Below are 27,060 nucleotides of genomic sequence, written 5' to 3' on the forward strand. Positions count from 1 at the left end.
TACCTGTTTTAGACAGTTTGCCGGTACTTCTGTTGCTTGATGAGCTATCTCCTCTTGTCAGGACGGTTATCCCACCAAAACTGGCTGTCTTTGTTATGGCTGGCTTCAAATTTCGATTTGAGCTGTCCGAGTCTGTGCTGCTCCATGGCCTCTGGTGGTCTGCCCACTTCAATTCATTCTCTGTGCTGCTCTGTCGACTGCCAGATGTCTTCCCAATGCTGTCTCTGTTACCCCTACAGATATCATGAAACAAAGATTTATACACAAATAAAACCATGTAAAGGCAAAGTCTATCTTCAGGCACCCTGCAGCAACCCTAATAAAGAAAAAGGAAATACTCTGCCTTTACAAAAGCAAGTCTGAAATGGGATTTGACCCCCAAACTTATCTGCCTTCAGCATGTAAACACTGCTACAACCTTTTTACATGCACTTTTTACCACCTCCCCTTTTGGATACCTCCTCAGAGCACTCTACCAGATGGGGCTGACACAGCAGTATTATGCAGCACTGATGCAGCATTTCTATTGCCCATTGAGTGTTCTCTTCCCTCAGCAAGCCCCTCACTACTTCTCACTCTGCTGTCCATCCCCTGTGATGTTTCTCTCACTGATTTCACCTGCACTCTACCTTTGTGTTCATATCCTTATTTCTATTGCAGCTTGCTCCCAGTCATTATCAGCTTTGTGAGGTTATCCAAAGCCTTGCTTAAACATGTGTCTTCTCAGTGTGACCCCAATCTCTTGACTGATAATGCTTTACTCAGAGACCCACAGTTTACTTTCTTTCCCCTCTGCATAGAATAATAATGAAATTTCCTGGGTAGAGGCAGCCTGTCCTTGAACAGTTGCAGAGCACCCAGTGTACTGTGAGCAATAACACAGTCAATCCTGTGATCAGAATTTGGAGCAGAATTTGGCTTATTTATGGTAAACTACTTGCACTGTACTTCTACAATGACAGGACCAAAATGCCTACCATGTCTTAGTGCACCATGACTGTTATGCTAAGTGATGCTATTTGGAAGGATTTTAAAAGACATTTTCCACTCCTCTGTTGTATATTACAGTATAATAGCTTGCAGGCTCAAAGTTCTTTCTAAAAATTAAAATGATGGGACTGTATCTATTTAATTTTTTTGGTTCTCTTCTTCCTTGTAAACTTGGTTCCTGCTTTTTATTTAGAGAACCTGCTGTGTTGTGTCACCTGGGACATGAAGGAGCCAATATATGTCAAAGATGGGATCAGGCTGTTGCATTTCTCACCTGTACAGAGCCTCTCTCAGTGTGATCAGCATGTGATCAGCAGTATAAAACTGTTGATCTTTGTTAGACCCACACAGGGGGAAGGCATGAGGACAAACAGCACAGAAACCAACAACACAAAAAAGGGAAAATATTTGAAAAAATTTGAAAAATAAATCATTGTTTAAGATTTATTTGGAAAGAAAAAAAACCAAAGAATATTATTTACAGATTCTTTTGTACTCTTGTGCTTAGAAATTAACAATTCTCTTCTATTTATGTTCTAGTGAAAAAAGAGGGAAAGAAACAGATTGCCATTGCATTCCTGTTATCTGTGGCTTTGGGTTACAAAAAATTTCTTTAATGTCTGTTTGAGTCCCCAAACTCAAACAGACATTAGCTATTAAGAGAGTTTGTGTAGACACCTCCTAAGTCCTGCATGCCCAGTTCAAGATTCTCAGGTCATCAAGGCTAACCCAAAGCAAGAAGGAAGTTTTTTGCCTGCTGCCTGTGGTCATGGGGTGGAGAAGCAGACGCTCCAGCACTGTTCCTTATCTGGTGCAATCTATCCATCTCCTCTGTGGCTGCTGTGATGACATGCAGATTCAGCAACCACACATCAAATTTTCTCCTCACACATCCATTTCTCCTCACAGTGAAAAATTATGTCATATAAATGATATAGGTTTGAAGTGACACATGCAAACCCCAATGCACACAGACACCTAGTGAATATCTGCCTTGCTGTCCATGTGCCTTAATACATGAAGGGCACACTTCTGAAAGCATCCATTCCTTTTGCCTCCTCTGCTTAAGACTTTTGGCAGCTGACTGACTCTTAAAGCAGCCTGGTTGATCTGAACTGAATATGTGAGAGCTCGTGGTGGGAGAAGACAACCTTTCTAAAACTCTCAGAACACTGCAACCACCAGATTCAGACTTCCATTAATTCAGTGTGCCAACTGGTAGAACTGCTCTCCATAAAAATAGGGACTGACTTTTACTGATTTTCTGTTAGCCTAGGATGCTCTTTGGGATATGGGCTGCATCTGAACGTGTGGAAGGAATTGGAGCTGAGAAGACAAAGTTAACAGAAAAAAGTTTCAAAACACAGATACTTCAGGTAAGGGAACTTCAATCAGTTTTGCTTCAATGTACTTTTACTTCAGCTTTTAACAAAACAACAAAAGGAAAAAAGGTCAGTCTGGGCACTAGTCTATGAAACGTGCCTGTCATAGATGCTCCAGGAAAAATGGAGTCTCTCCAGTCTCTCCCAAATAGTCACAGACTGAGCAGCTAGGCAGCTGAAAATCTCATGTGGTTCCTGAGGCAGTGACCCAAAGAAAAGGGTGCTGTTGTTACCTCTTCATTCAGAGAACATGGGAAGAGTGGGGTAGAACTCTGTTCTCCATGCTCTTTTCCAACCAGCAAACTGACATACCCACACATGTCAGGGTGTGCCTTGGCAAGTACACAGTTAGAATTACAAGTTGGATGCACTGGGAAATAAATATTAAATAAAATTCATACAAACCTAAACAGCTGTCTTTTCTTATGCATGTCATTGCATATGCTACTGTCTTCCAACAGCCTACTGAAAAATAAAAAGAGATATTATGCTAAAAAACATGGTAATTCAAATTTATATGATCTGTAAAGTTTTATTTGATTCATAGATACATTTTTTCAGTTTGAGCTAGATTCAGTTTAAAGAATCAAGGCAAAAAATGCCCCCTCCTCCCTCTTCCATAGCTGTACACAGACAACTGAACATAAGAAACATCCTCCAGCAAGGCTGAAGGCCAATTTCCTGTTACTGAGAAAGGTAATTCTCAGAAGCTAAGGAACCATACATCTACATCCAAAGGAAAATTCATAAAAATATCACCTAATAAGAACATAAAAAATGCAAGCCAGCAAAATACTGCATAGTAAATTTAAGTACTTGCTAAGTCACCTGGAAGTCTTTGCAGCTCAGAGAAATGCTCAGATCCTCTGACAAAAAAAAAAGGCAAAGCACTTAAACACACACCTAACTTTCAACATTGCCAATCAACAGGATTGCTCATGTGCACAGAGCTAAGTACAAGTTTAAGTGCTTCACCTGATCAAAGGCTGTAGGGCATGCAGCAAGAAAAAGCAGTGTTCTGCAGAATGCAGCTGAAGTCTCCCTCAGGACAGTGACAGTGCAGGCAGTAGAATTTCCAACCTGGCCTTTTAGTGGTCTCCACTTGGGTATGCATCCTCACAGTAGGCTGGTCAGTCAGCTCCCCGGTTCAAGGACAGCAAACCATGTGCAAATACCAGAACTGACCACATTCTCCTGCACACAGGTGTGGGGTTGAATGCATAAACCAGGGGAGGTCGGGCTATGCAGTTCATGGTTTATCCCATAAAGGTACCCACCCTACCCTTGCCAGTGCAGCCTCTGAGTGCCTTTCATGCTGACCTGGAAGTGTGAACAACTGAGTCATCTTTGTTGCCCCAGTCTCCCTTGAGAGGGAAAACCAAGTTTATGAGAGCATCTGCTTTTTGCTTTATGGGTTCCTCTGTCAGAATTTTGATTTATTTTGATAAAACACATCTCCATAGTCACAACACAGAAGCAGCAGCTGAGGAAATACCCTTGGCCCTCAGAACATAAGGTGGTTGGAAGACAGTGGTCATGATCTCCTGAGGGCCTTCCCTCATTCCACTTACAGAAATGTCCATTGGAAAAGCTGGTTTGTACCATTACTGTGGAGTCATTTTCTATGGGAACAACTTCACCCATAAAAGTATATGACAGACGTAAAGATGGACAAAATACTGTGAGAGAGAGCCTCCCCTTATTCAAGGGGGTGACAAACAGTTTTTAAACCTGTGCAGGACAGACTTGGGTCAGCACTGCTCAAACACTAATTAAATTCCCTCCTTTTTGGTTAAAATCCTTATCTGCCATAAAGGTGCACAATTTTAAAGATTTTAAACACAGTTAAACTACTTTACGGCTGTTATGAAGCCAACGCTACGTATTTTGTAGATCTTAAACACAGTTTACTCTTCCCTTTTGCTTTGAGTGGATTTAACATAACAAAAATAACATTCACAAGAACTATCATGCAGTAATGCAAAGTGAGCTCAAATATCACCAGCTCATTACTACACTGCAGCAGTAAAGCAGGAACTTGTGTGGAACTTCTGAGCCTTCACAAGCAACAAGTGATGTCAATGCTGCTGCTCACTCCCACAGGAGAGCAGGCTAAACAACAGACACCCAAGTCTGGTGTTTCATAAATAGCATCATCCAGCCACTGCTAGAGTGCTTTTTAAAGATCAATAAGTTAAATTCTAAAGGCACTCCAGAGTCAGAATGGTCACTTGAAATACAAGCTTAGGTGTCCCCCCGCTCTCCCACAATCTGCGTTTTAAACTGAAATGCAAAAGCCCCAGGAAAGCAGCAGTAATACTTTATCTGCTCAGACACCATACTGCAAGACAAGCTCTATTACCCCCTCTTAAAGCACAAAACCACTGCAGATAATATAGACTGTACATTAGCTCAACAGTCTTCACATTAGGATAAACGACTATAGAACTACAGATAGACAAAAAAATTAAGAGAAACAGCTATGTTTAGCGCACACACACACAAAATAAAGCTATTTTTTACCTGTTTTCCACAAAAAGGTTTTCCTGGGAGCAAACTGACTGAAAAATAAAAAAGGCATTGTATCAGACGTTCTAGATATGCTCTGCTGTTCCAATTTCTTCCTTGATTTTAGAATTACCTCCCCTGCTCAGGCTTAAGGGGATTTCAACTCATGCATCACTTGCATTTGCAGAAGACAAGAGGGGAAAGAAGGTCAAGAATAAGGTCAGGCCAGTAAAATAAATTCCATGCATTACAACACTTTGCCAATGAGGTGTCTCAGTTTGGGAACAAACTGAAACTTCTCAGTCAAGAGATTGGAAGAAGGCACTATGTGCAAAATACTGGCAATTTGAAAGGGAAAAATGTTTTTCCTGCATAATGTAAGGTTCCACTGGTCTGGCCTACCACCTCAAAATAAAACTGCAGGATAGCACAGAGCTGTAGGTAGGAAGGACAAACAGAAGGAAAGCATGCAGAATTGACGAAGTTCCTCAAAGGGAGAGAAGATAGTGCAGTACTTAGAAATAGTGTGTGACTTCACATTTTATGGTTGGAGAGGGAATATTGAGATATATGATAATAACCTTCTTAATAATAATATTAACAACAATCATAGCAAGAAGGCTCTCTGCTGGAGGACTTAGATCGCAGAAAAGGTGAAGGGCTCAAAAGAAATAAATCCTATGGGAAAGTGTATAATTCTTTCAGCATTACTTAATTTTTTATGCAGAGAAATGAAGCTGTGCTCAATTTCCCATGAATAATTCTCCCTCTTTGATTTTTTAATTTCCCTTCTATTTCATGTTCACTACACAAAAAGCCTCGTAGCTGTCACTGGATTATATCTCGATGAGGGTACAGAAGAAAGAATAGTCAGCACTTGCACTGAATTTAAACAAAAGGCAGGTAAAGGAAGAACACCAGAGACCATGCCCATTACTTCTGTAGCAATAGGACTCAGCCCAAAGAATAATAAAATGCCATCATTAACTTTGTCAAATTTTAACAGTATGGGATGGGCACAGATTTTGGATGTTTCTGTTTTGTAAAGGGTGAGCTAATTACCCACTCAGAAGAGTGTTGGCCAACACCAGAAGCAACACCCTGCTCATTCTTAATGCTCCAGCTAATGCCTGGATAAAGTTTTCCCTTAACACCAGAGCTAGTGCTGCTCCATCAATCTACAAAAGGAAGAAATTTATCCCTGAAATGGCACTACAGTTTATCATTAGAGTGTAATTCACCCACTCAGAATCCACATTAGGGAACATTTGACAGTTCTCTGGGCTTTCCAGGTGAGCTCCCACCCTGCACTCTTGCCAAATTTGCAAGGCACTGGGCTGCATCAGGGGCAGTATGTTTCTCCTTAGCACAAAGCCTCAGGACATCAGGAACAAGTTCTCCATTGCCAGGAACAAAATTCTTACCAGCTACAGCAGACCTAGGGTTCCACCTCAGGCTAAGAGAACATACAAACTGTTTCACCTCAAATCAGTGGGATCTTTTGTACAACTACAATACTGTCTTCTCTCATTTTAGGTACCTTACTCAGGTACCAGGTTTCATTAACAAATGTGCAGTATTCAGCATAGTCTGACTATGCTGAAGCAAAAAACCCCAGAAAAGCATACTGGAATAATCCCATGGGCTTGTCCAACCTCAGCTGTGGGGTCATCGAGCTTCATGATGGACACTGTGCATTGACTTCTGTGCAGTTACACTCCAAAGCTACTCTTACCAAAAAACCTTTGCTTAGACCAGAGTACTGGACTGTGTACACACAAAGGTACAAAAGCAAAGGGGCCTGTAATGCACTTGTCTGTATTTATTTTATTTTATTAAAGTTTTTAAAGAGACTGGGGAATAAAGCAGAATAAATATCTGGGATTTATATTTTATCAAGCAAGCAGAAAGGTCTGCTTCCTCCTCAGCGTCTTGATGGGAACCACCATCAAGTGTATTGCAGACTTTAAACAGAGTCCATAATAATTTGTCTTCTTGGTTGATGATGCTGGCACAGTGCCACACTGTGCCAACACATTTCCAATCCCTGGAAATTATTCTTCAGTACACGTGTGAGGCTGAGAGGCAGAGAAGACAGGCACTTTTTTATTATTTTATTCTTACAATTAAAAATCAGGTGGCTAATCTGCTCTAAATAGAAATTTAGCTACTACAAGTTCAGGACTCACTTTCCTGATTTATAACATCAACAGTGCTCAATTTAAAGCACCAGGAAAGCTTAAAAAGCCAGCACAGATGTTGTCTAAAAGATCCTTAAAGCACTTGACTCTTTACCCTTTAAACAGACTGGCAACAAACCTACCAGACCAAAAAATTATGTAAAATAATCTACAAGTTAGTGCCCTTGGAAATCTCTGCGTGCAAAATTTCCATTAGGATGCTCTGTATGACTAATTGTTATTTATGAAATGAGTATTTCACTTTTCCAACTTCCAAGAACCTTTTAAAGTCTGAACTGGAAAATGTGCATCAGTTCTGCCAGTCCACTAGATATACTGGGAGTTGCTGCACTTGTTTTTAATTACATTAGCAAACACAGATAACTATTAACATGCAGGCAGTGGATACCAGGTAATAATTTTCATGTTAGGTATTATCAGGTAATAATTTTCATGCTAGTTAACAAAATGTGATAGATCTCAGACTTCCAACTAATGCTTGTTATTTGATCTGTAGCCACAAAGAATGTCTCTGTACACCAGTACAGGAGTTTTAGTATCTACAGGTTTATGGTGGCCAGCATGAGGTGTGCCTTTTATTTGTTTTTATTAATTTTAAGCCTTCTTTTTCCTAATTTTTTTACACTAGAGGTATAGAACAGGCTGAAGCCACATCTATAGGTATTTCTTTTGTTCTTCTCTTTAATCAGAGACTGATAAGAGATTCTCTGAGGCTTCTTAACTAGAGGAATCATGACTTACTGTACCTAAATGGTTCTTTAGAATACACTCCCTGGTGAAAAATAGCCACTACAGTTGACAACAGAAAATAAACACCATGGTGTTTTACCTTTAATAATTTCCTTGTGTACCATGGGCAATTCTAGCATTTGTGTAAGTAAGAAAACATCTACATTTTTCAGTGAATGCAGAATGATTCTCAGAGAACGCATTTATGAACCCTGAATGGTCCTAGCATGACTCTGGCTTATGAGGTTATACATTGCACTAACCTTGAAGAATGAAATTTCCCCCATGTAATTTGATTGGTAGTCTTTACAATCAATTTTCTGCATGCTTAAAAGCCAAACATCATGTATTATTTATGCACACATTTGGGATTCTCTACATACTGGGAAATAACTTTTTTTATTCCTGTGTGTTGTTTTTTGTCTTACTTGGACAACAACTTTTCAACTTCCCAAACACAACTAAAGCAGTTAAGACAAGGAACTTCTTTGCAAGACCCAGACTGTGCACGTCCTCTGCTCCAGTGTACTTGGCTGTAAAATTCACAAATTGTTTTAAAACTAAGTTTCCAATACAATAAGTTTTCCAATTAAAAAAAAAAAAAACCCTGGAAAATAATTCTGAGTATAAAATAACTCAGTCTGGTTTTTTTTTTTTTTACTGTTAGCAACCTGAAAAATTTGAGGTGCACTTTGTAGTTCTTATTTCAGTGAACTGGAATGATCACGCTTATTAGCTATTTATTTCTTCACCATTCCTTTTATTAAAATATCAATCTAACATGCTTCCCAATCCCTGCCACTTGCTGAAATAGAAGTCATTCAGACTTCCAGCTCTCCTTGTCAAAATTTGCGATAGCCAACAGAGCAGATGGAAAACTTGCCAGAAAATATAATTTAAACTGACTAATACTAGAGTAATCATCATAAGGACTCTCATAGCAATGGCATTACTCATGAACATGCTTATTTTGCTAAAACCTTCCCACTTGGAAATGAAGAGATCTGGTGCACTGGAGTTCTGCAAGATCAAAGGAAGGACAGGCAAACTTTATACTGTTATGTGGGGTCCAGGTTAAGACATCTTTCACACCACTCAAAACATGCATGGAATGTTTTGCCCCTGTAACCAGACTGCCTTTTCCTCATAAATATTATTTAAAGTTCTGACTCTTGGGCTGTTATCTAAAGGGCTTGGGTGCCTCAAACATCTTTAGATAGGGGGTTGCTGCTGGTTGCAACAAGTTAGGGCAATACTCTTGACCTTCATGGCTGCACTTTGAAGACCTCTCGTGCAAGCTGTCTTCATGCATACTCTAATTAGAAGTGATGTATCTGTGATCCATTTGCTAAGAGTCACAAGCAAGGCATTGATAAAGGCTTGACTACAGCAGTGTAAACAATATAGAGGTAATAAAAATACAACATGATTAATCCATCTTTTACTCTCTTTCTGTATCTGTAATTTTCAAAGTAACAAGGCTTAGGTATCTACCTCACACAAACCTGGAGAAAATTAGATTAATTAATGACTGAAGAGAGCCTTAAAACTTCAATATCTTACATGCAGTGACTATCTATAACAGGAAGCTATTTTTCTCTTTCCTAAAATTGAGAAAATACATTGTCCACCACCACAACCACTGGCATCACTCTAAAAAGACCTTGTATCTGGCAAGGGGTGCTCCAGCCAAAAAAGCTGAGATAAAACATAGATTGCCTTTGACATTAAACATACAGCTTGCTGAAATTCACTGCACTATAATGCTCACTAACATCTGCAATAGCAGAGAGAGAGAGCAAAGGAGTGGATATGAGAGAGAGAGGGAGAGATCTAACACTGCTGATCTTTAAAAATGCTCCCTCCCAATTCCATTTAAAATGTCTGCCACAAAGCACACTTTTACTTAGGTCCTGTCACTTGAAAATGCCAACCCAATGAACCACAACACCCTCCTGCTGTGGGCAATTCAAACGCTCTCCACTTGTCTGTTTTTAGAACTCAAATATCTAAAGGTAACAGCAGCAATACACTATAGAGCCACTTTCAGCACACTTTTCCAGCCACCTCTGCTTCCCAGCCTGGCATTTCTAGCTTCAGCTTGTGATAGAAACTAGACTATCTTGAAAATAACTTTCCATTTGGTAATTTTTAGCATTTTGCCTCATCTGAATTCTTCATCAAAACCCAAAGATTTTTTTGGTTTTGAACAAGCTCTTTTGTAATGTGTCAAAACCTCTTATATTTCATATAAGAAACTTGTTGCAAAGTGGCTTTTCAGCTCTTGATCAACTTGGCAATTCCACCATGTATGGTCTGGGACAGTATTTGCATCAGGCCAACATGCTGACAGCAAAACAGAAACTGAAGGGCCTCTGCTTTTACTGGAATCATCTCAGCCAGGAAAAAAGTGAAGGTAAAAACATTTAGATGTAGCTAGCTATTTACTAAGATGCAAGTGGGACAACACACACTATACAGTGTATTCTGCCAAAAAAACCCAATTTGGACATGTGCAATTCATAATAGTACTATTAGCCCTGCAACATACGAACAGTTTTAGTTTAAAAGGACACTGCCCAATATGATTTTCAAAAATAGTTCTAATTCAATTTATTCCCATATTCTTCCTAAATGGCAGAACTACTATTGAGATATATGAGATATGAAACATATCATATCCCATATATCTCAGTAGATATATGAGATATGAAACAAAACATTAAAATGCTGACTTTTTCTTTTTTTCTCCTTTTATTACCTCATCACTACAGTATTATAGCAAATTGTGATTTTCTTCTTTTTTTTTCAGGAACATCAGGTATTGCTCAAAGATGTTTCAGATTTAAGTATTTTCCTTCACAGTATACCTTGCTATGCAAGTTCTGATCTTTTTTGGTAAGAGCAAGCATTTTAACATCTGCTTCATTTTATTCCTTTCAGAATGTAATCACCAACAGCATGACTGACTCTTCTTGATGGTAGAAATGCAGTTATTTAATCAGTCGTTTAAAAAAAATGATGCAACTCCATGTTTAACTTCTATCCTTTCTTTGTTCTCAGTGTCTTGATGCTACAGCATTGGCCAAAAAAACAAAAATCCATGGGGAGTCTCTGCAGAAGGACACTTATAAAGAGTTGATCCACCGCAAAAGAAACATAAAATAATACAGCTATTTGAAATTATTGAGAGTGTCCACTTAAATCACTGCTCTTTGGCTAGCAGAAGGAAAAAGGAAATAAACCTAGGCCATGTGAACATGAACATTCAAAGAAACACGATAGGCACTACCCAGAGAAGATGCTGGGCCTGATCTCTCCTCTACCAGTCTCCCTGCAGCTCTCACCACCTCACTCTCTAGAATCCAACCTCCACACCTCTAAAGCTCCTCTGAGACCCTCTGTGCCAGTCTGCTTTCCCTGTCACCTCCAGCTCCACAGGGCAAGTCCAGCTGCAGTGTCGTAGGAGGGGGGCAAAACTCTCTGACTACCGGCAAAGGTATGGCACTAAAGAGGCAATTAAAATAACTACTCACATCTTGTGCAAATATTCTCTCCCTCACTCTCTGATACTCCTCTTCTCTCTCTTCAATTGATTTACTTCGTCTGTCATCTCTAAATGGAAGAATTCTGTTTTGCTGAGCAGAAAGAAAACCAGGAGGGTTATATAAGTTGAGCTGTTAAAAACTGCCATTAAGTAACTGTCAGCTGAGAATAATAAATGTTCACTTAAACAAATGAAGCACGAAAATGATAGCTGTCGTTCCTGCACAAAGAACCCTGCGAGACTGGGCGCTTGAGGATTTCCAGTTCAATACTGCACATGAGTTCATCGAGAAGGTGGCCAAAAGGAGGCTTTCTGCACAACTTTTGTGGACCCATCATCCTAAAACTGGGTGTTCTCACCCCAGGTCTAAGTGCCATTGTTCTCAACTGCTAACATTTCTTGGTTCTCCTACCAGCTGTGAGGAGCAGGAGGGCAGGCAGTGGTGGACTACTTGAGAAATTAAGGAAGAAAGAGGGCAACTAGGCTGCAAGAGCTAAACTGCAAACCCTAGAAGAAACCCACTAAGTCTATGTGTGCAAGGAGAAGTCCCAGATTTTTGGCACAACAGTTTTAACCATTTTCACATCGTATGGAACCCTCTACTGAAGTTTGGCTGGAAAAGGAAGGGCCATTTTTGCCTCTTGGTAAGCCACAGTGTGGGAAATGGCTGTGCCATGGGAAGGAGGTGAGGAGACAAGCCCCATTGGGAAATGCTTCATTGACAAATGGGTTTCAAGGACCAGTCCTTCTCCCTCTGTACCCCAGCACCAGGTGGGATAGGTCATGCTGCTTTCCTTTGAGCGGTCCCCACATTCATCACACCCTGAAATTGCTTGGGGTTTGTTTTCAAAGCCAACTTGTATGCAGCACAACTGGCAAGGCTGCCATGTACAACTGAAAGTCAAGGAAAAAAGAGTGAAAAAAGGAAAAAAAAAAAAGGTCCTTTACTGAAGACATGAAGGGAAATTGGCAACAAGAGACTCATTGGTTGGTTCTTCCATAAACATAGCCCTAGCAAAGAAAGCATATGCTGTCCTCTTACCTGTGAGAATTTTCTCATAAAAGCGAATAACATCAGATTTTTTTTTTTTAACCATTTCAGATTTTTTTGTTGTTGTTGTTAATCTATTCCACATATACAGCTTGCACTGGATTGAAACAGCACAACACCCGCTTTTAAAGGCAGCACAAACACACACATTTCCCTGGTGCTCCCCTAATCATCCAGCTCACCTAATTGAAGGTAGTGTTATGGCACAGGCAACAGAAGGGGAAATGTCTGCCACAGTACATGCACAAGCAAGTAAATTACACAGACAGTAAAAGGTGGTGAGGGCACAGCAGGAGGAAGGGAAGTAAAAGACAGACCTCATTTATTTTTGGTCAAAATGTAATTTAGGATGGTTTAAAAAAAAAAATCAACCTGGCCTCACTATCACATCTTTGGGGCTTTTTTCATACTTTTTTTTCCCCTCTCTCCTTTTTGGGCTACATTAGTTCACCACTGGTCCATAACAACTCCAACTCTGAACTCTGAATGGGTACAACAGAAGAAGGAAGCTACAGGGAGCGTAACAACTGCCACAGTTAGGCAAGACATTGAGGAATGCGACTGACAAAGCCTTCCACGCAGCCCGGAGCCACTGGCATTCCCCCTCCCGTGGGCATGCAGCAAATCCTGCGCCAAGCAAACCACCCATGCAAACCCACACACTGCCACGGCTGAAGCGGCCACGCTGGGGCTCGGTGCCACCTGCGGTGGGATGTGTGCCAAAGGAGGCAGGGAGGGGCAGGGGGGCAGGGCAGGAGGAGAGCAACAACAAAAGAACAACAATAACATCAGTCAGCCCACCTTCAAAAACAGAACAAATTTCAGCAACTCTCGAACCGAGAACCAACCTGATTGTCTTCTTTATCAATACTAGAGTTATCTCGCTTCAAGATAAATCGCTTCTGGGATTCTTCACCTTTTTCATCTTTTAAATGTTCAGAAAACCTTTGCTCTGGTCTGCCAGCAAAGTAAAACATAGCAATAAAAAAATCTTTCTTTTGGTTTTGCTTTGATCTTTATTTCTCAGTGCTCTTTGTTTTCACAGAGGCATTCAGTGCAAAAGCAGTTAACATTTGTGAGATGCTGCCTATAGCTGTCTGAGGCTGCTGTATCGCTGCTAACTGTTATTGCTATAAATAGCTTTTGTTGTTGTTGTGTAGCAAGGAATGGGAATCCAAAGTCTCAGTCACTGAAATATTTAGACTCTCCTCACTGTGACTGAAGGACAGGGAAAACAAATTACCATACTGTATGTTAATTTGCTTCCTTCAGTAGCTGGGATCTCTGGCAACACTGCCGCTTAGTGAAGCCTATCCATCTTGAAAAGCAAGGAAAAACTGGTAGGAATCTTAAAAAACACAAAACTAAAACCAGACATCCAAGAGGTTCCTCATTCCTGGTAAGTAAAACCGGTAAAGGGAGGGACTGATGATGTTTTGCTTAAACAAAATTTTATCTCATCACCACTAAGTGGGAAAAATACTCAAGAACAATCATAGAACATCAATTAGTTCACTGATTTAAACTCATTTATTTATTTATTTTAAAATTCATACCCCAGGGTTTTGGCTCAACATTTTCAGGTTTATAAGATGTTATGATGCCATTCCATGTTCTCACCTTGTGCAAAAAGCAGTATCTTCTATCACCTCACCTTGTGCAAAAAGAGAACTTTAAGAAGCAACTTCTTTGGCCAAGTTGGTCACAGACAATGTCTCGTAGCTGTCAATAAATTACACTCCAGCCTGCATCATTCCCAGAGTGGTTAATGGTTTAAGCCTGCAGTGTTTAAACTGCAGTGCTTAAGCCCAACCCCATCAACAGGGTGACCAATGGCCTCAAGAACTGAGCTCACATTCACATGTTGCCACCACCTGACTGAGGGGCTGCTATTACACAATCTGTGTTTTAAAAGCAGCAATACACCATGAGATTTGTCAGGGAATACAAGCCTTGAGCTCAATGCTGAAAGAGCTGTCAACTGCAGTGGTGGTAGGAGATGCTCATGTCTAGATACCTACACAAACAAGACACAAAGCTTCCACTGACATCCATGGAAGAAAAGGTGAAGAAATCAAAAGGCAGAATGTAAAGTAAGTGGTTTTGCAAATAAGAGTCCTCTACAAACTTTAAAAAAACCTCTCATCTTCATGTTATTTCACAACTGAAAGTAAACCAGATACATAAATCAGAAACCATTTTGTTGTTACAGTGTTATGGATTTCAAATCAAAATACAGCAGACATTCACGCCATAATTGCAGTCCATAACAATTCATCGTCAGATATACAGGAAACGTAATAAACTGTAAGAAATTCAATAGTAAGGCACACAGCTATCCTGCCTTTCTTCTTGAATTTTGAGCACTTCAACTTTTGCTCACAATATGCATTTTTGTGATAGAGCAACAAAACACACTATCCCAATTTCCACAGATTTTGACAATTCAAGAAACCTCTGACCACCATCCATGGCTATAGGGCCCAAGTCACTAGATTCTCTAGATGCCCTTCCTTCTTTAGGAAAAGCCCGGAGGACCATGACTCTCTGCATAGTACTTTCATAATCTAGTAAGTCATTCATGATGTTTCTTGATAAACAGAAAGGCTACAAAGGCCCATTAGTGGATTGGTAGGTTGGTTGTTCTCCCTTTGCTCCCATTAATGACCACTATGCCTGCACAGCCAAAAATTATGATTCCTGCAATCAAATATTGTGGTTTTGCAGGACTATCTAAGAATTATTATTTTTCTGGTTTTACATCCTAAAGCACAAACAAGATTTCTGCAGTTGTACCATCAGTGTAACATTTAGAACTGTAACTGCATCTAAAAAAACTATATGCAAAATAAATAAATAAATAAGATTTTAAAATATAGGAAAAATGTCATTAGAAAAAATCAGAGAAAAAAAACTTGAAAAAATTTTAGAAAAATGTCTCCTCAAATTACTCACTTATTTAAACAATAACATGATTTTCATATTTCATAGCATTATTTTTAAATTTTAAATCCCATTTTCATTCATTTACTATTTAGAAACCACAAGTCAAAATTAATGATTCAATATGTGCTTGTTAATAAAATTAATCTACAAGCCCAGTAGGTGATCAATCTCCAGTCGTGAAAAGAAATTTGCATGGGCAGAGAGACTCTGCAAATGTGCAGAGCACTCTGGAGCACCAGGGTGCCTTCAGCACCATGAGAAGGTCTACCCCTCTCAGCCACCTCTGGAGCTCTGGGCCACTGTTACCAGCAACGTCTCAAAGAGCACGACCAGCTCAGGTCATAGGGATGCAAAGCCTGAGGGAAGACTGTCACATGAGATCTAGGATATCACACCAGAGAGTGTCTTCAGGCACACCAACCTGCAGGCCTTCCTCAAACACTGAAAAGCATCAGTAAAAAGAAATGTAGAATGTTCTAAAGAAGATATTCACACATGTGCTTGTGTTTTTCTCTTTAATACGGTCTACTGCATTTTCTCTTATAACATATATTGCAAAAATAAATTATTAGTAAGATACAGATGGTAAACAATGCTTAAAACCAGTGAAACCAAGTGTTCTGAATGACTTGGGTAGAGAACAGGGTGACTTTGAACAGGTTTTAGTCTATTCCACAGATGGAAGCCAGTGTAAACTCCACATTCCCACCTATAAAGTTCCCTGTAACAGTATAATGCATTTGCTGTAAGGAACCAGGGAAATCTGTTACATTAGTTTATGAATTTGCAGGTGAATCAACTGCTTAAAAACAAGGAAAATAATGCACATTTTTATGTAAGATGTAGTGTAGTGTCAATATGCTAACAGTATATAATTACAATAATGCAGCAGATGAAGTGAATTAATCTCATATGAGTTGAGTCCTAAATTAATAACAACCATGTTTATTCTTCTGAGCTTTTTTAGCTGATTCTGCCACTAGTAGTCAGCACAATATATCAGATTGAGTTCATGCATCTAAGGGAGTGAATTTATCATTATTATTTTTAGTATGGCATACATTAAGTTCTTACTGATGTCAAAGCAAGGTTTACAATTATTATTATTACTACAACCCCCTAAAAAAAAATCAGAAACTTCTTCACTATTACCACACTGGATACCTAAATTATGTCTTCAAATCCTAAAAAAAAAGTGTAATTTTAAAAATGGGACTTGCACACCTTTTTTGAAGAGACACTGAGAACTTCTGAAGGCACTATCACTAACTCAAGTACTCTTCAATATTTAGGGATCTTCCAAAAAAATTAGAAATCACATACAAAACAACCTACAGTACCTGTACTATACTGGTGGGTTGACCATGGATAACAGTACACCCATCTAGTTGGTAAGGGCCATGTCGAGGAAAAAAGATATGCAAATGTTTGCCTACAAACAATGCTGCGTACCTGTAAGACAGGATTTCATTTAGCCCATTCAGTATTTAATTTAACTCCCATGGAATTAGTGTATCACTTGAGTATCTCAAAGCTCCAGAAAAAGAAGTTTAAGGAGGAAATACCTTTTAAATCAATGGGATTTTTGTAATTCTAGGACGCTACTGAGAAAACCAAGAAGTATGACCCAGTTATATCTTAAAGGCTCAGAAACCAACATAAAGGGAGGGGGGAAGCACACAGGCTAAAAGGATGTGAAGTCTGGTGTATTTTTTCTTTGTTTTGGTTTTCTCTAATATAACCTTCTGATCATTCAAATTTTTATTACCTGACAATATAGGTGGAAGCAAAACATCTGTGCCCTGAAATTGCAACTTCACAAGACCATATAAATTAAATTTATATTTTCTAACAGTTGTCAGGTAGCTTAGACACCTTTCTGGCAATGTGGTTCTGAACAAAATGCAGAACTATTTCTTCTTTCCTTGTAAAGCTTTTGATCAGGCATTACAAATGTTTAACAGAGATTGGACCTGAGAGTAACTTAGTGCATCCTCAGGCAGTTGTGCAGACCCCTTTTTACTCCCAGATCTGTCAGAAAGCACAGGCCCTTTGAGCAGCCCAGAAAGGTAGCACCATGATATTCAGGTAAGTGCCACCAGGATATCTCTGAGTAGCCAGCTTCAATAGGCATCCTGCAGCACCCAAACACTTCACTATTAAAAGTTTCCCAAAACTCTCTGAGCATCTGCAAACTTCTGCAAAGTCTGCTCCCATCACTTGAGACCATTTACTAACCTCTTTCTTTTTTAAAAAAAAAAGAGATCACTTTTGTGTTGAGTGATCAGTTTAACAAAAGGCCAGACACAGTATCTAACAGGCATCATTAACCCTACTATATCCAGTGCTTTTCCCTGGCTCAGGAGCACTTCTACATACTTGCGTGCAATATCAGGTCCAGACTTGGGGAGAGTACCCAGGTAAAATCTCACAATACTGTGACCCCCTTTCTTGTGGCTGTGCTCTTTCCCAGGCAGACAATGATAATGTCAAATCTTTCAGCCTCACTTTTGTGTTGGTGGAATACTGTAATGGTCACTTCAAGATAAGTTTCTTATTTCTGTGCTTGGAATTATTTCATTGTGAGGGTGACCAAACACTGTCACAGGCTGCCCATACAGGAGGTGGAGTCTCCATTAGGGATGGTCCTGGACATGGTCTTGGGCAACTGGGTCCAGGAGGTGCTGCTTGACCAGGAATTGGACGACTTCCAGAATCCTTCCATCCTTAACCATGCTGTCCTTTTGTGGAACACTGAATCAGTTATGTAGTAAAAAAATCAATAGCAGAACAAACCCCCATCAGTACCTTTCAGATGGTTTTTGTTTCTGTTCTTTCAAAGTTGGCCATTTTCCTTTCTGATGTAATAGTTCCTCAAAAGCTATGAGCAGTCCTTACTTAAGCAAGGCCCCAAAGGCACTTTTCTGGACTCATTCCTTATAATTAAGTCTGTATTTTGGAAATGGTAAAGCTGGAGTAAGCAGCAAAGTATTTCTGTGTGTCAGGAAGAAAAAAAGAGAAGATTTTGATGGCATTAGATGATTTTTTTCTCTCTTCTGTCATTATGGTGATTTTGATGTGAGCTACTTCCATTCACTTCAGTAGAAGAGTTCCTCTCAATTTATCTCTGGATGACAGAAAACAGAGTTCATCCCTCAAGCATATTTTTCACATGGATTCTTTAAGGAGAATTCCCCATTACATGCTCATTTAATGTTTTTGATTCTGAGTCAGCCCTTGTAAGTGGCAATGAAAAAACCCCAAGCCCTAACTACCTTAACGAGGTATTCACTATTTAATCAAATTACACATTTTAAAAACATTTTGCAGAATGGTAATAGCTATTATGATACATAGACTAAGGAAGTAACAGGGCATTTCCTTGAGTCTGCCAAGCAAACTAATGCAGTTTCATAGACCTCTATTTGCACAGGAGATAAGAAATTAAATACTAGGAGGAAAAAAAAGCCTGCACACATTTAAAATAAGTTAATTAGCTCTGAAATAACTGTCTAAGAGTCAGGAAGCACAGACTCCACACCAAAAGGACAAATGGAAAGAGTCAAGCACGAGCTTTGAATGTTACAATTCTGAAGGCTTAGTCACTGCATCAGCACAGCTCACAAACAGTCTGGTATTGTCAGGGCTGACTTCTATACTGCACATAAATCTTTATTATGAGGCATATGTTTCTGACAGCCCCACAGCACACAGGCTGTTGCAAGATGCCTTTCAAAAGAAGCAGCAGCCTCACCATGTGTGGAAAAGATGGGTTTGCCATTACAGTGCCTGATGAAGTTAAAAAAATCTAGCAAGCACTTAGTGCATGTCATCTGCAAAAGCCTCACAGGTAATAGCCAGGCAGCTGTCTGAAAGAACTCCACACAGGAATGCAAGCTCAAAAGTGGAGATCACTGGGATGGGCAGGAGCCCAAAAAAATTGAACTTTGCATTTGCAATGCAATGTTCATGTAATGCATATTACATGGTGATGGCATGTTAATATTCCTCCTCTGAATGAATGGCAAAAAGAAACATAAAATAGGGTAATGGGGGTAGGAGTGGGAAAAACACCACCTGGGGTACTCTCAGAATCACCATCTGGGAAAGAAAATGAGTAGCTTAAAAAAGGATCTTACAGAAGGATGCCATGAGGAAAGCCATGGAGTAGCAAGAGCTGGAGAGAGTCACTGCTGCAGACAGGATTCAAAGCAGTTGTGAAGATTTAGGCCACTCTTATGCAGGTGCTCTGATGGTTCAACACTCTTTTATTGTTATTTACATTTGTCTTTAATTAGATGGATTGCTCAGTCCAACATCACTTTGGCCTCTATTTTGAAGTCATGCTGTGACACAGAATGGTGGCCTTCCCTGCTGTGCTAATTTGTGAGCATCTACTATATCTGCCTGCTGTGTGCTTTTTTTGGTTTTAGGCTGAAGGCTCTCCTAGGGTTCTGCATTACTACCCTAGTAAAACTATGCAAGCATTACAGTCTCTTTGCTTTACACCTTGAGGGGCAAAACTCTATTCTATTTGCAGTACAAAAGCCTGTTTTGATCATGGAGGCACAGGAACGGTTCCTGAGAGTTAAAGAATTTACAGACCTTGGAAGTAAATATCATCACTGTCAAAAGGTTCATCACCCAACTTAGTGAAAAAGGCCCACCAGTTTAAATTAGTGGATTAAATTCTGTCAGAACAGCATTTTTCAAGAATGAGGGTCCAAAATTACACCTTCAAATATGCTTCATGTATTTAGGGGCTGATGGATGCTAAAGCACGGTTTCAAAAAGCTAGAATGGGAATTTAAATATAGATAATTGTTAAAGTACAGTGCAGTTATATTATCACAACTTAATACTTAAAACCACTCAAGATGGCATTGCAAGCATTTGAAGGTAAATGCCTCATTAACAGATTGCTGCTTTTATCATATGAGTCACTAAGAACTTCTGTTATGATGGTAAAAGCACATTAAAAGCTATAAAAGAAAAATCAATCCTGTACAAGACAGTTCTTCAAGGTGCTGCCTTCTCTGTAGCACAGGGAAAAAAAATCTGCAAAAACCAAAAGCTATGTTTTCCCCAGTATAAGGTCATATATTCTTTATAATTTTTTTCAGAACAGCAGCTGGCCCCTAAACATGATCAGCAATTATTAAACAGGGATATGGAAAGTCAAGTTATTTCCACAGGCATTCTTCCACTCTAACTGGGGTTGCAAATATGTTTGTCAGGACTGAAAAAAAGAGGCAGGAATACTTCATGGAAGCTTTTTTCCTTCAGTGACTGTGAGGTTTTATTATGTCACCTTTGCCCATCCATCAAAATGCTACAGAAGGTTTTTCATGCCAAATTATGCTGTGTGTTGGCCAAGAAGGAGGTGAGATTCTCAGAGATTTCAAAGATACAATACTGAAAAACTAATCTAATATTGAGATGTCATTACACAATTCATGACCCTAACAAGCTTTCCTAAAACTTAATTCCAGAAGATCATCCTGTTTTAAGATATGGATGCAAAACCAGTACTTGGCCCCCTGAGCATCTGCTTGAGTACAAATAAACATTTTGCCCAGCATCCTTGGGCTAGAACACAGGCTTTGAATACAGGGGAGGAGCCTGCAGGCCAAGGGTACATTCAAATACCAGCTCTTCTGATAGACAGGACAGAAGCACGACATCCTCTCTCAGGCAGAGACCATTTTAGGAGCTTCAAAATGCTCTGCTGTCCTCCTGTGATCAAACTAAGATTATTTCTTTACTGAGAGACCTCCTTCTGCTGCTCTCTCCCCGGCTGGATTTAATTCTTGATATTCAGGGTGTCTATTGAGACTGAACATCTTGCACAGTGCCAATTTATTTCCAGCTAATAGAGGCTCAAAAGTGGTAGCACAGTTTATTATGGAATTCATTAATATCTGATTTTAAGGATGTAGCATATTCTGTAAGTGGCTGAAAATTACAGTGTTGCATAACTGCTGTGATCTATTTAAAATTACACTTTTCTATTTCAGAAGTTCAAAAATTAACATGTAAGAGAGAGAGAAAAAGGAAGCAAATTCAAGATGGTTCACCAAAAACCAGCAGTCTAACAAAGAAACTAGCAGTCCTCTTGAAATGCCTCACACATTATAGTATGCACATTAATACCATTAAAAATTCTTGTTCTGACTTCTGCATCATGCCACGAACATTTTTGCTAACTCTAGCAGGAGGATTCATGGATCATAAAGCATACTCTGAACAATCACTGGCCTGAAGAAGAGGGCCTGTTTTTAATAAACTGTCAGAGACAGCCTCACAAGGCTACCGTGGAAACAGCAAGCTGAAACAATGGACAAAGACTTCTCTAAACTCATAATACTTTTTACATTTCTGTGGGTCCTATTTCCTGTGTTAAAAATGTGGCAGGCTACAGAAGAGCAAAAGGCAATTATATAACCAATCTAAACCACCTCTGAAATTTACTTGCTCAAATTTCAACACCTTATTTCTGAAATGCTCAGATGCAAAACCATTACTTCATCTACTACACATGCACTGTTACCTCTGAGGAAAGCACAGGGATCATCTCAGATTTCTAGATCTCTCCCCAGCGATATTAAAGTATAAGTGACCAAACAGCATCTTGATTAATGAGCACCTTCTTACTACAGCTTGAACGAGCACAAGGATTAATTACTCATGCAAGAAAGAGCTTCCCTCAACCAAATTACCTACTTGCTATTCCATAGCACTCCCTGGGCAACCTTCCATCTACCCACACAGAGCAGGTGACAGTAACCTTCTAGGTTTAATAAAACTTATACTATTAAGTGGTGTGGATTAAAAAGATTAAAAAGAAAAAAAAATAGAAGAAGATATACCATAGATATTAACCCTTAACTAGTATTTCATCACAGTATAGACTGTGACAGTAGTAGTATAGACACAGTATAGATGTAAAGAGCACACGTCCACCTTCATTATAAACAATTTAGTTTTAATAAATTACATTAGATGAAAATTTAATATGGGAGCTATTACAACTGGTTCATTAACCCTAATATCTCATTTACGGGACAAGTAATTTCTTATAGGTCCAGTATACAGTTTACACTGAAGAAGAATGAAGGCAGTATTAAAGGGTCAACATCTAATGTACTATGTATCTATGTTTTTTCATTTGAATCTTTCATGCAAAAGAGAAGTATGACTAAAATGACAGAATGCTTGCTGAAAATAAAAGGCTGTCCTAATTCAAGTATCATTAACAAAATAAACATTTTTTTCTAATCATGTTAACAACTGAATCACTGACTGAAGTAAACTGATTTTTTTTGTATGAAAAAACCTCAAATCTATGAAAACAAATATAATCTGTTACTTAAATGCTACAATGCTACATGTTATAATGTAGCTACATAACCTCAAAGTTTTTATTATATATTATTCTTTTATTGATGTTCTTACTAAATTATTATATTAATTAATTTTAAACCAAAATGTGTCAGCCAATTACCGTTATTTCTTAGCTACACAGTTTCTTCATTTTAGTTGCATGTATCTACTATGCACCCTTTTATTTCTCTACACATTTGCAGCAGAGAATGTCATAATACCGACTGAGCAACAGCAATTGTAAACCAGAAGGGACATTGGGATATCTCCAGTTTCTGTTTATTTCTTAGTAGTCAAGGAATAACCGTTCTGTAGCAAAGATGGAAAAGAGGTAACTACAACAGGAAAATGAGGTCCTCTGACTCCATAGTCCTTTGAAGAAGAAAATGTAATGCCAGCCTCCAATGAAAATAATGAAGCCAGAAATAAGGGTGTTCATGTATGTTTTCATGCATCATGTAGCTCATAAAAGCAATTCTGCTCTCATGAGATCATTCCTCTCAATACATATACGATAACTAAGAATAGCATAAGATGCTTAAATGCAGATGGAATTTAACCAAACCATTTGCAAGATAACTATTCTGGTTTACATCAGGGAAAGTAACAAAACTGTTCTTCAAATGCTCTGGCAAACACCAAATTGCTTTGATTGAGATTTTCCAAAAAAGGTATTTGCTTTCAGGCATACATTTGTCACGACTCCCATATCACTGAAATGGCCCATCCAAACAACTACTTAAAGAAATTAAAGTCATATACATTGAATACCTGCGTCAGTCAAGGGGAAAGGCATAGTTCTCTGCATGCTCCAAAGACTGTAACACTTGGTATCTCAAGGAAGTCTTCTTGGCACTTCAGCCTCCGGTAAAAGAAATTATAGAATCTATTCAGCATTGAAATTGCCATGTTCAGTGAATGCCATTTCACTGATATGCCTGTAGGATCCTGTATAAAAGTTCAGACTCTGAAGATGGTGAAATTGTTACAGTGCACCTCTACTAATATAGATGTTATCTACAGCAAGACCACTCAATGAATACATCATAGAAACCCAATGAGAACTTTTCTTCTTTGCTTTTGATTCAAACCACTCTTACACATAAGAGGCAGAATAAGACAGATTTTATGCCAAACTACAAAAGCCTTGCAGGTTATTCAAAGTACAACTTGAACATTATGTGTCCTTCTGCTGACACATTTCTAAAGAACCCTTGTAATGCACATAACAGCTTACTATTGCTTCAAGTTTTTTCAAGGCAACAAAACACAGCCCAACTGAGCCAGCATAATATTAAAAGAGTAGGAAAAAACCCATGCATCACAAGGATCATAACTCACAATGCTCCTGAAAAATAGTCAGAACTGAGGATGAGATTTGGTATGAAGTTCATAATAGCTATGTTACACCCTCAGAATATATGAAAATGTCTAAACACAGCATTATATATCATAAGCATCCTACCTTCTTGATTCTGATGAGCCCTGCCACTCACATTTATATGAAACAAGTACATGAATGCATTTGTGGGCTGTGGTATAGACATGCTTGTCACATGGCTGATGATCTCAACCAAATGAAAACCCTTTCAATTTACCAAGCACACCAAAACTGTTTCTCCTACATTTCTCCACCTAGCTACAGACAACCAAATCAATGAATCTGATTGAACTGATACAGTTCACAACATGAACAGTTCTGCAAAAAAATCCTGAAGTACTTCCAGTTGTTTGATAGGAACTATGAGGAATATCCAGTGCAGAAGGTGGCATGTACACATTTTTTGGCTCCAAAAAAGGATGCCCGAATATATTGCATCAATTCCAAACTTCTCTTTATATCAAATTTCAGTTTCTTAAGTTCCCCATACATTTCTGTGTATGTTTAGACAGATGACAGGCAGACACAGATGACAGACAAATATACATTAGAATGGTGACACAAGAGCAGTTTCATACTGAGCAAGGCAGACTTCCCATTTTAAGTAGTATTTGAGTTTTTTGACTATAGAAACATTATAACAGCAAAATCCTCCTTTGCTTTCTGATAAATTTTTCTCATATATACTGCTGAGAAAAAGATTTCAAAAATCAGATTATTTAGTTAGGCAGGACTTTTAATTTTAAACATCATATGAAAAGAAAATTTGTTTTGAAAATCCACTATTCTCTAATGAAAGCTAGAATACAGTGACTTAACTTATTAAGGTCAATAAACATTTAGGTTTGAGGTTAGGTTGAGGTGATCACTGTCTTTTAAAATTTAATTTCTTTAAAAAAAACCTTTGACAACAGCAGGCCTTGTTCACATTCCAATAAAATTAAATAAAAAAAAAAGCATCTTAGATTCTTAGAGTAAGCTCTTAGTTATAAATACTCTGGTCTGAAAAGTTGCCATTATTGTTTGAATGTATTTTTAAGAGAGATTTCACTGAGAGTTCATGAAAGCTGCAGGATTGCACTCCCAGAGATTCAGACCCTACTGAATTTTACCACCTTTTTTCCCCTCTATATAAAGCAGCATGGATGAACAAAAGAAGTCACAGCTCTCCCTCCAGCTACAACTTCTTCAATAAACACTTCCTCATATTCCAAATCTCCTTGAAGTAGGTACTTTACAAGCATAGGTATGTATGGATCCACATTGCCCTAAGACAGCCTTAGCAAGGAAATGCCCTGATCTGCTTCATTCATATGCTCATCCCCTGACTGACACACACTAGTCCTTTCCGAGGCACCCATAAGGAACACTGATACCAGAGTTTTCCAACCAGCCCTTTCATCTCAAAACCATTATCTCTTTTGACACTTGCACCTCCAAGCAGCTGCAGGCATCGAGCATGGGAGGCCTTTGCTGAACAGGAATAATGCACTTCACCTCACTGCCTGGGGCCAGGGAAGAGCTCACCACCTACAACCAGGCAAGAACTCATCGCCTGCAAGCAGGAGCAGAGATGCAACATGAACCCTCACTCAGCCAAAGAAATAAACATAAGGTGTTTATCCAAGCCCACAGGATGACACTGAAGACTCATATGCTCCTCTCAAAGAAGCACATGTACACAGAAGTCAAAGCCAGTGCAGAATTTATGAACTCCTGAGTATGCAAGAATATTCTTCTCTCTCCACAGTAGTAGCTAAAGTAGTTTGGAAACAACATGTCATAAAGAGATAATTTATTGCCAAAATGCAAATCTTCAGAACATCTGTCTGTGGGGCCTCTCCACAAACTCACATAAAGCCATCAAGGCTTAGGCTTGCAGTACAACATAACCACGTTGAACAGAGTTTCAGACGCTCTTCAGATTCTCCGGTATTCTGGATACTGTCCAAGTAGTAATTAAAAGAGTCAACACATTCCCAGTATTTGGTGTTGATTTGAAACTGCACAGAACTGTCTCCTCTGAGAGCAGTGAAATGCAGAACATATGAAATCACATTGGACGCTTTCAGATGTGGAACTTACACAATATTTGCGGAGAGTAATAAAATCTCATCAGCCCTTATTCATGCTAGATAATAAAAAACTATTTTCTGTCAGAGCCAGGGACGTTTTAAAAAAAAAATGCCATCTCCTCCAGTTATGAAAAGAAACAGCCACTTCACAAAAGCTTTATTTTATGGTAATATCAAAATAATGTAAATAACACACTGGAAGAACCACAAGGCAATACGAGCTTCATAATCCAGTTGCCTACCACCAAATCAGTGAGGAAGGAAGAAATCAGCAGCTTGCAACTTATGTGGTGCTTACAAAACAGCTGTACTTACAGTCAACAGAGGGGAAAAACCCTGAATTTACTTCTGGAATATCTAGACAGGAATGGCGTCAGAACCAATCTTTAATGGCCTCACCTTCAGCCTGCAAGAACACAGCTGAAAAGGCCATTCAATCTGCTATATCACTACAGGAACCTGCCTGCTGAGCTTGCAAGAAGGGCAGTTCATACCTAGCAAATAACCTTGCTGGCTCATTCCCACCATGCATGAAGCCACAGTTTTACCAGAGCACCCAGATAAAGCTTTGACTTTTGAAGAAGGCTTCAGTGTCCTCTCCAGAAACACCATGTAAGCATTTCCAACAGTGCTTCCAGTGCTACCCATCTGTGAGGTGAAAGCCACGCAACAGATCAAGGCATTTACAGATATTAATGTGTTAGTATTATTCTATTATCAAGTCAACCAGGAGAAGGCAATGCTGCAAGGAAGGATCTGTAGCAGTTGGTGTGCTATACCAGTGACCTAGATGTGAAGGGAAAAGGAAGGACTATAAAAGAAAGATGATTGCTTTAAGAGCATTCAAATATGATTGATTGTGGTCTG

General features: G+C 39.0%; 1 protein-coding gene across 49 annotated transcripts in view; it reads right to left on the minus strand.

The window, feature by feature from the left end:
• The window catches only part of ARPP21 (cAMP regulated phosphoprotein 21), a 195,861-nt gene that overhangs the window by 63,428 nt on the left and 105,373 nt on the right, over window positions 1-27,060 (minus strand). For 29 of the 49 annotated variants that reach the window (XM_021553235.4, XM_021553237.4, XM_021553224.4 and 26 more), the window contains 5 exons: window positions 13,257-13,365; window positions 11,347-11,448; window positions 4,896-4,933; window positions 2,778-2,837; window positions 1-233 (listed from right to left, as the gene is read on the minus strand). In XM_021553235.4, coding sequence (XP_021408910.3) covers window positions 1-233; window positions 2,778-2,837; window positions 4,896-4,933; window positions 11,347-11,448; window positions 13,257-13,365 — 542 coding nt within the window. The remainder of the gene's footprint in view (window positions 234-2,777; window positions 2,838-4,895; window positions 4,934-11,346; window positions 11,449-13,256; window positions 13,366-27,060) is intronic. The other 20 variants (XM_085573390.1, XM_085573397.1, XM_085573396.1 and 17 more) reach the window with 8 other exon arrangements.

The sequence above is a fragment of the Lonchura striata genome, chromosome 2, assembly GCF_050655825.1.
Source record: "Lonchura striata isolate lonStrDom1 chromosome 2, ASM5065582v1, whole genome shotgun sequence".
Lineage (NCBI taxonomy): Eukaryota > Metazoa > Chordata > Aves > Passeriformes > Estrildidae > Lonchura > Lonchura striata.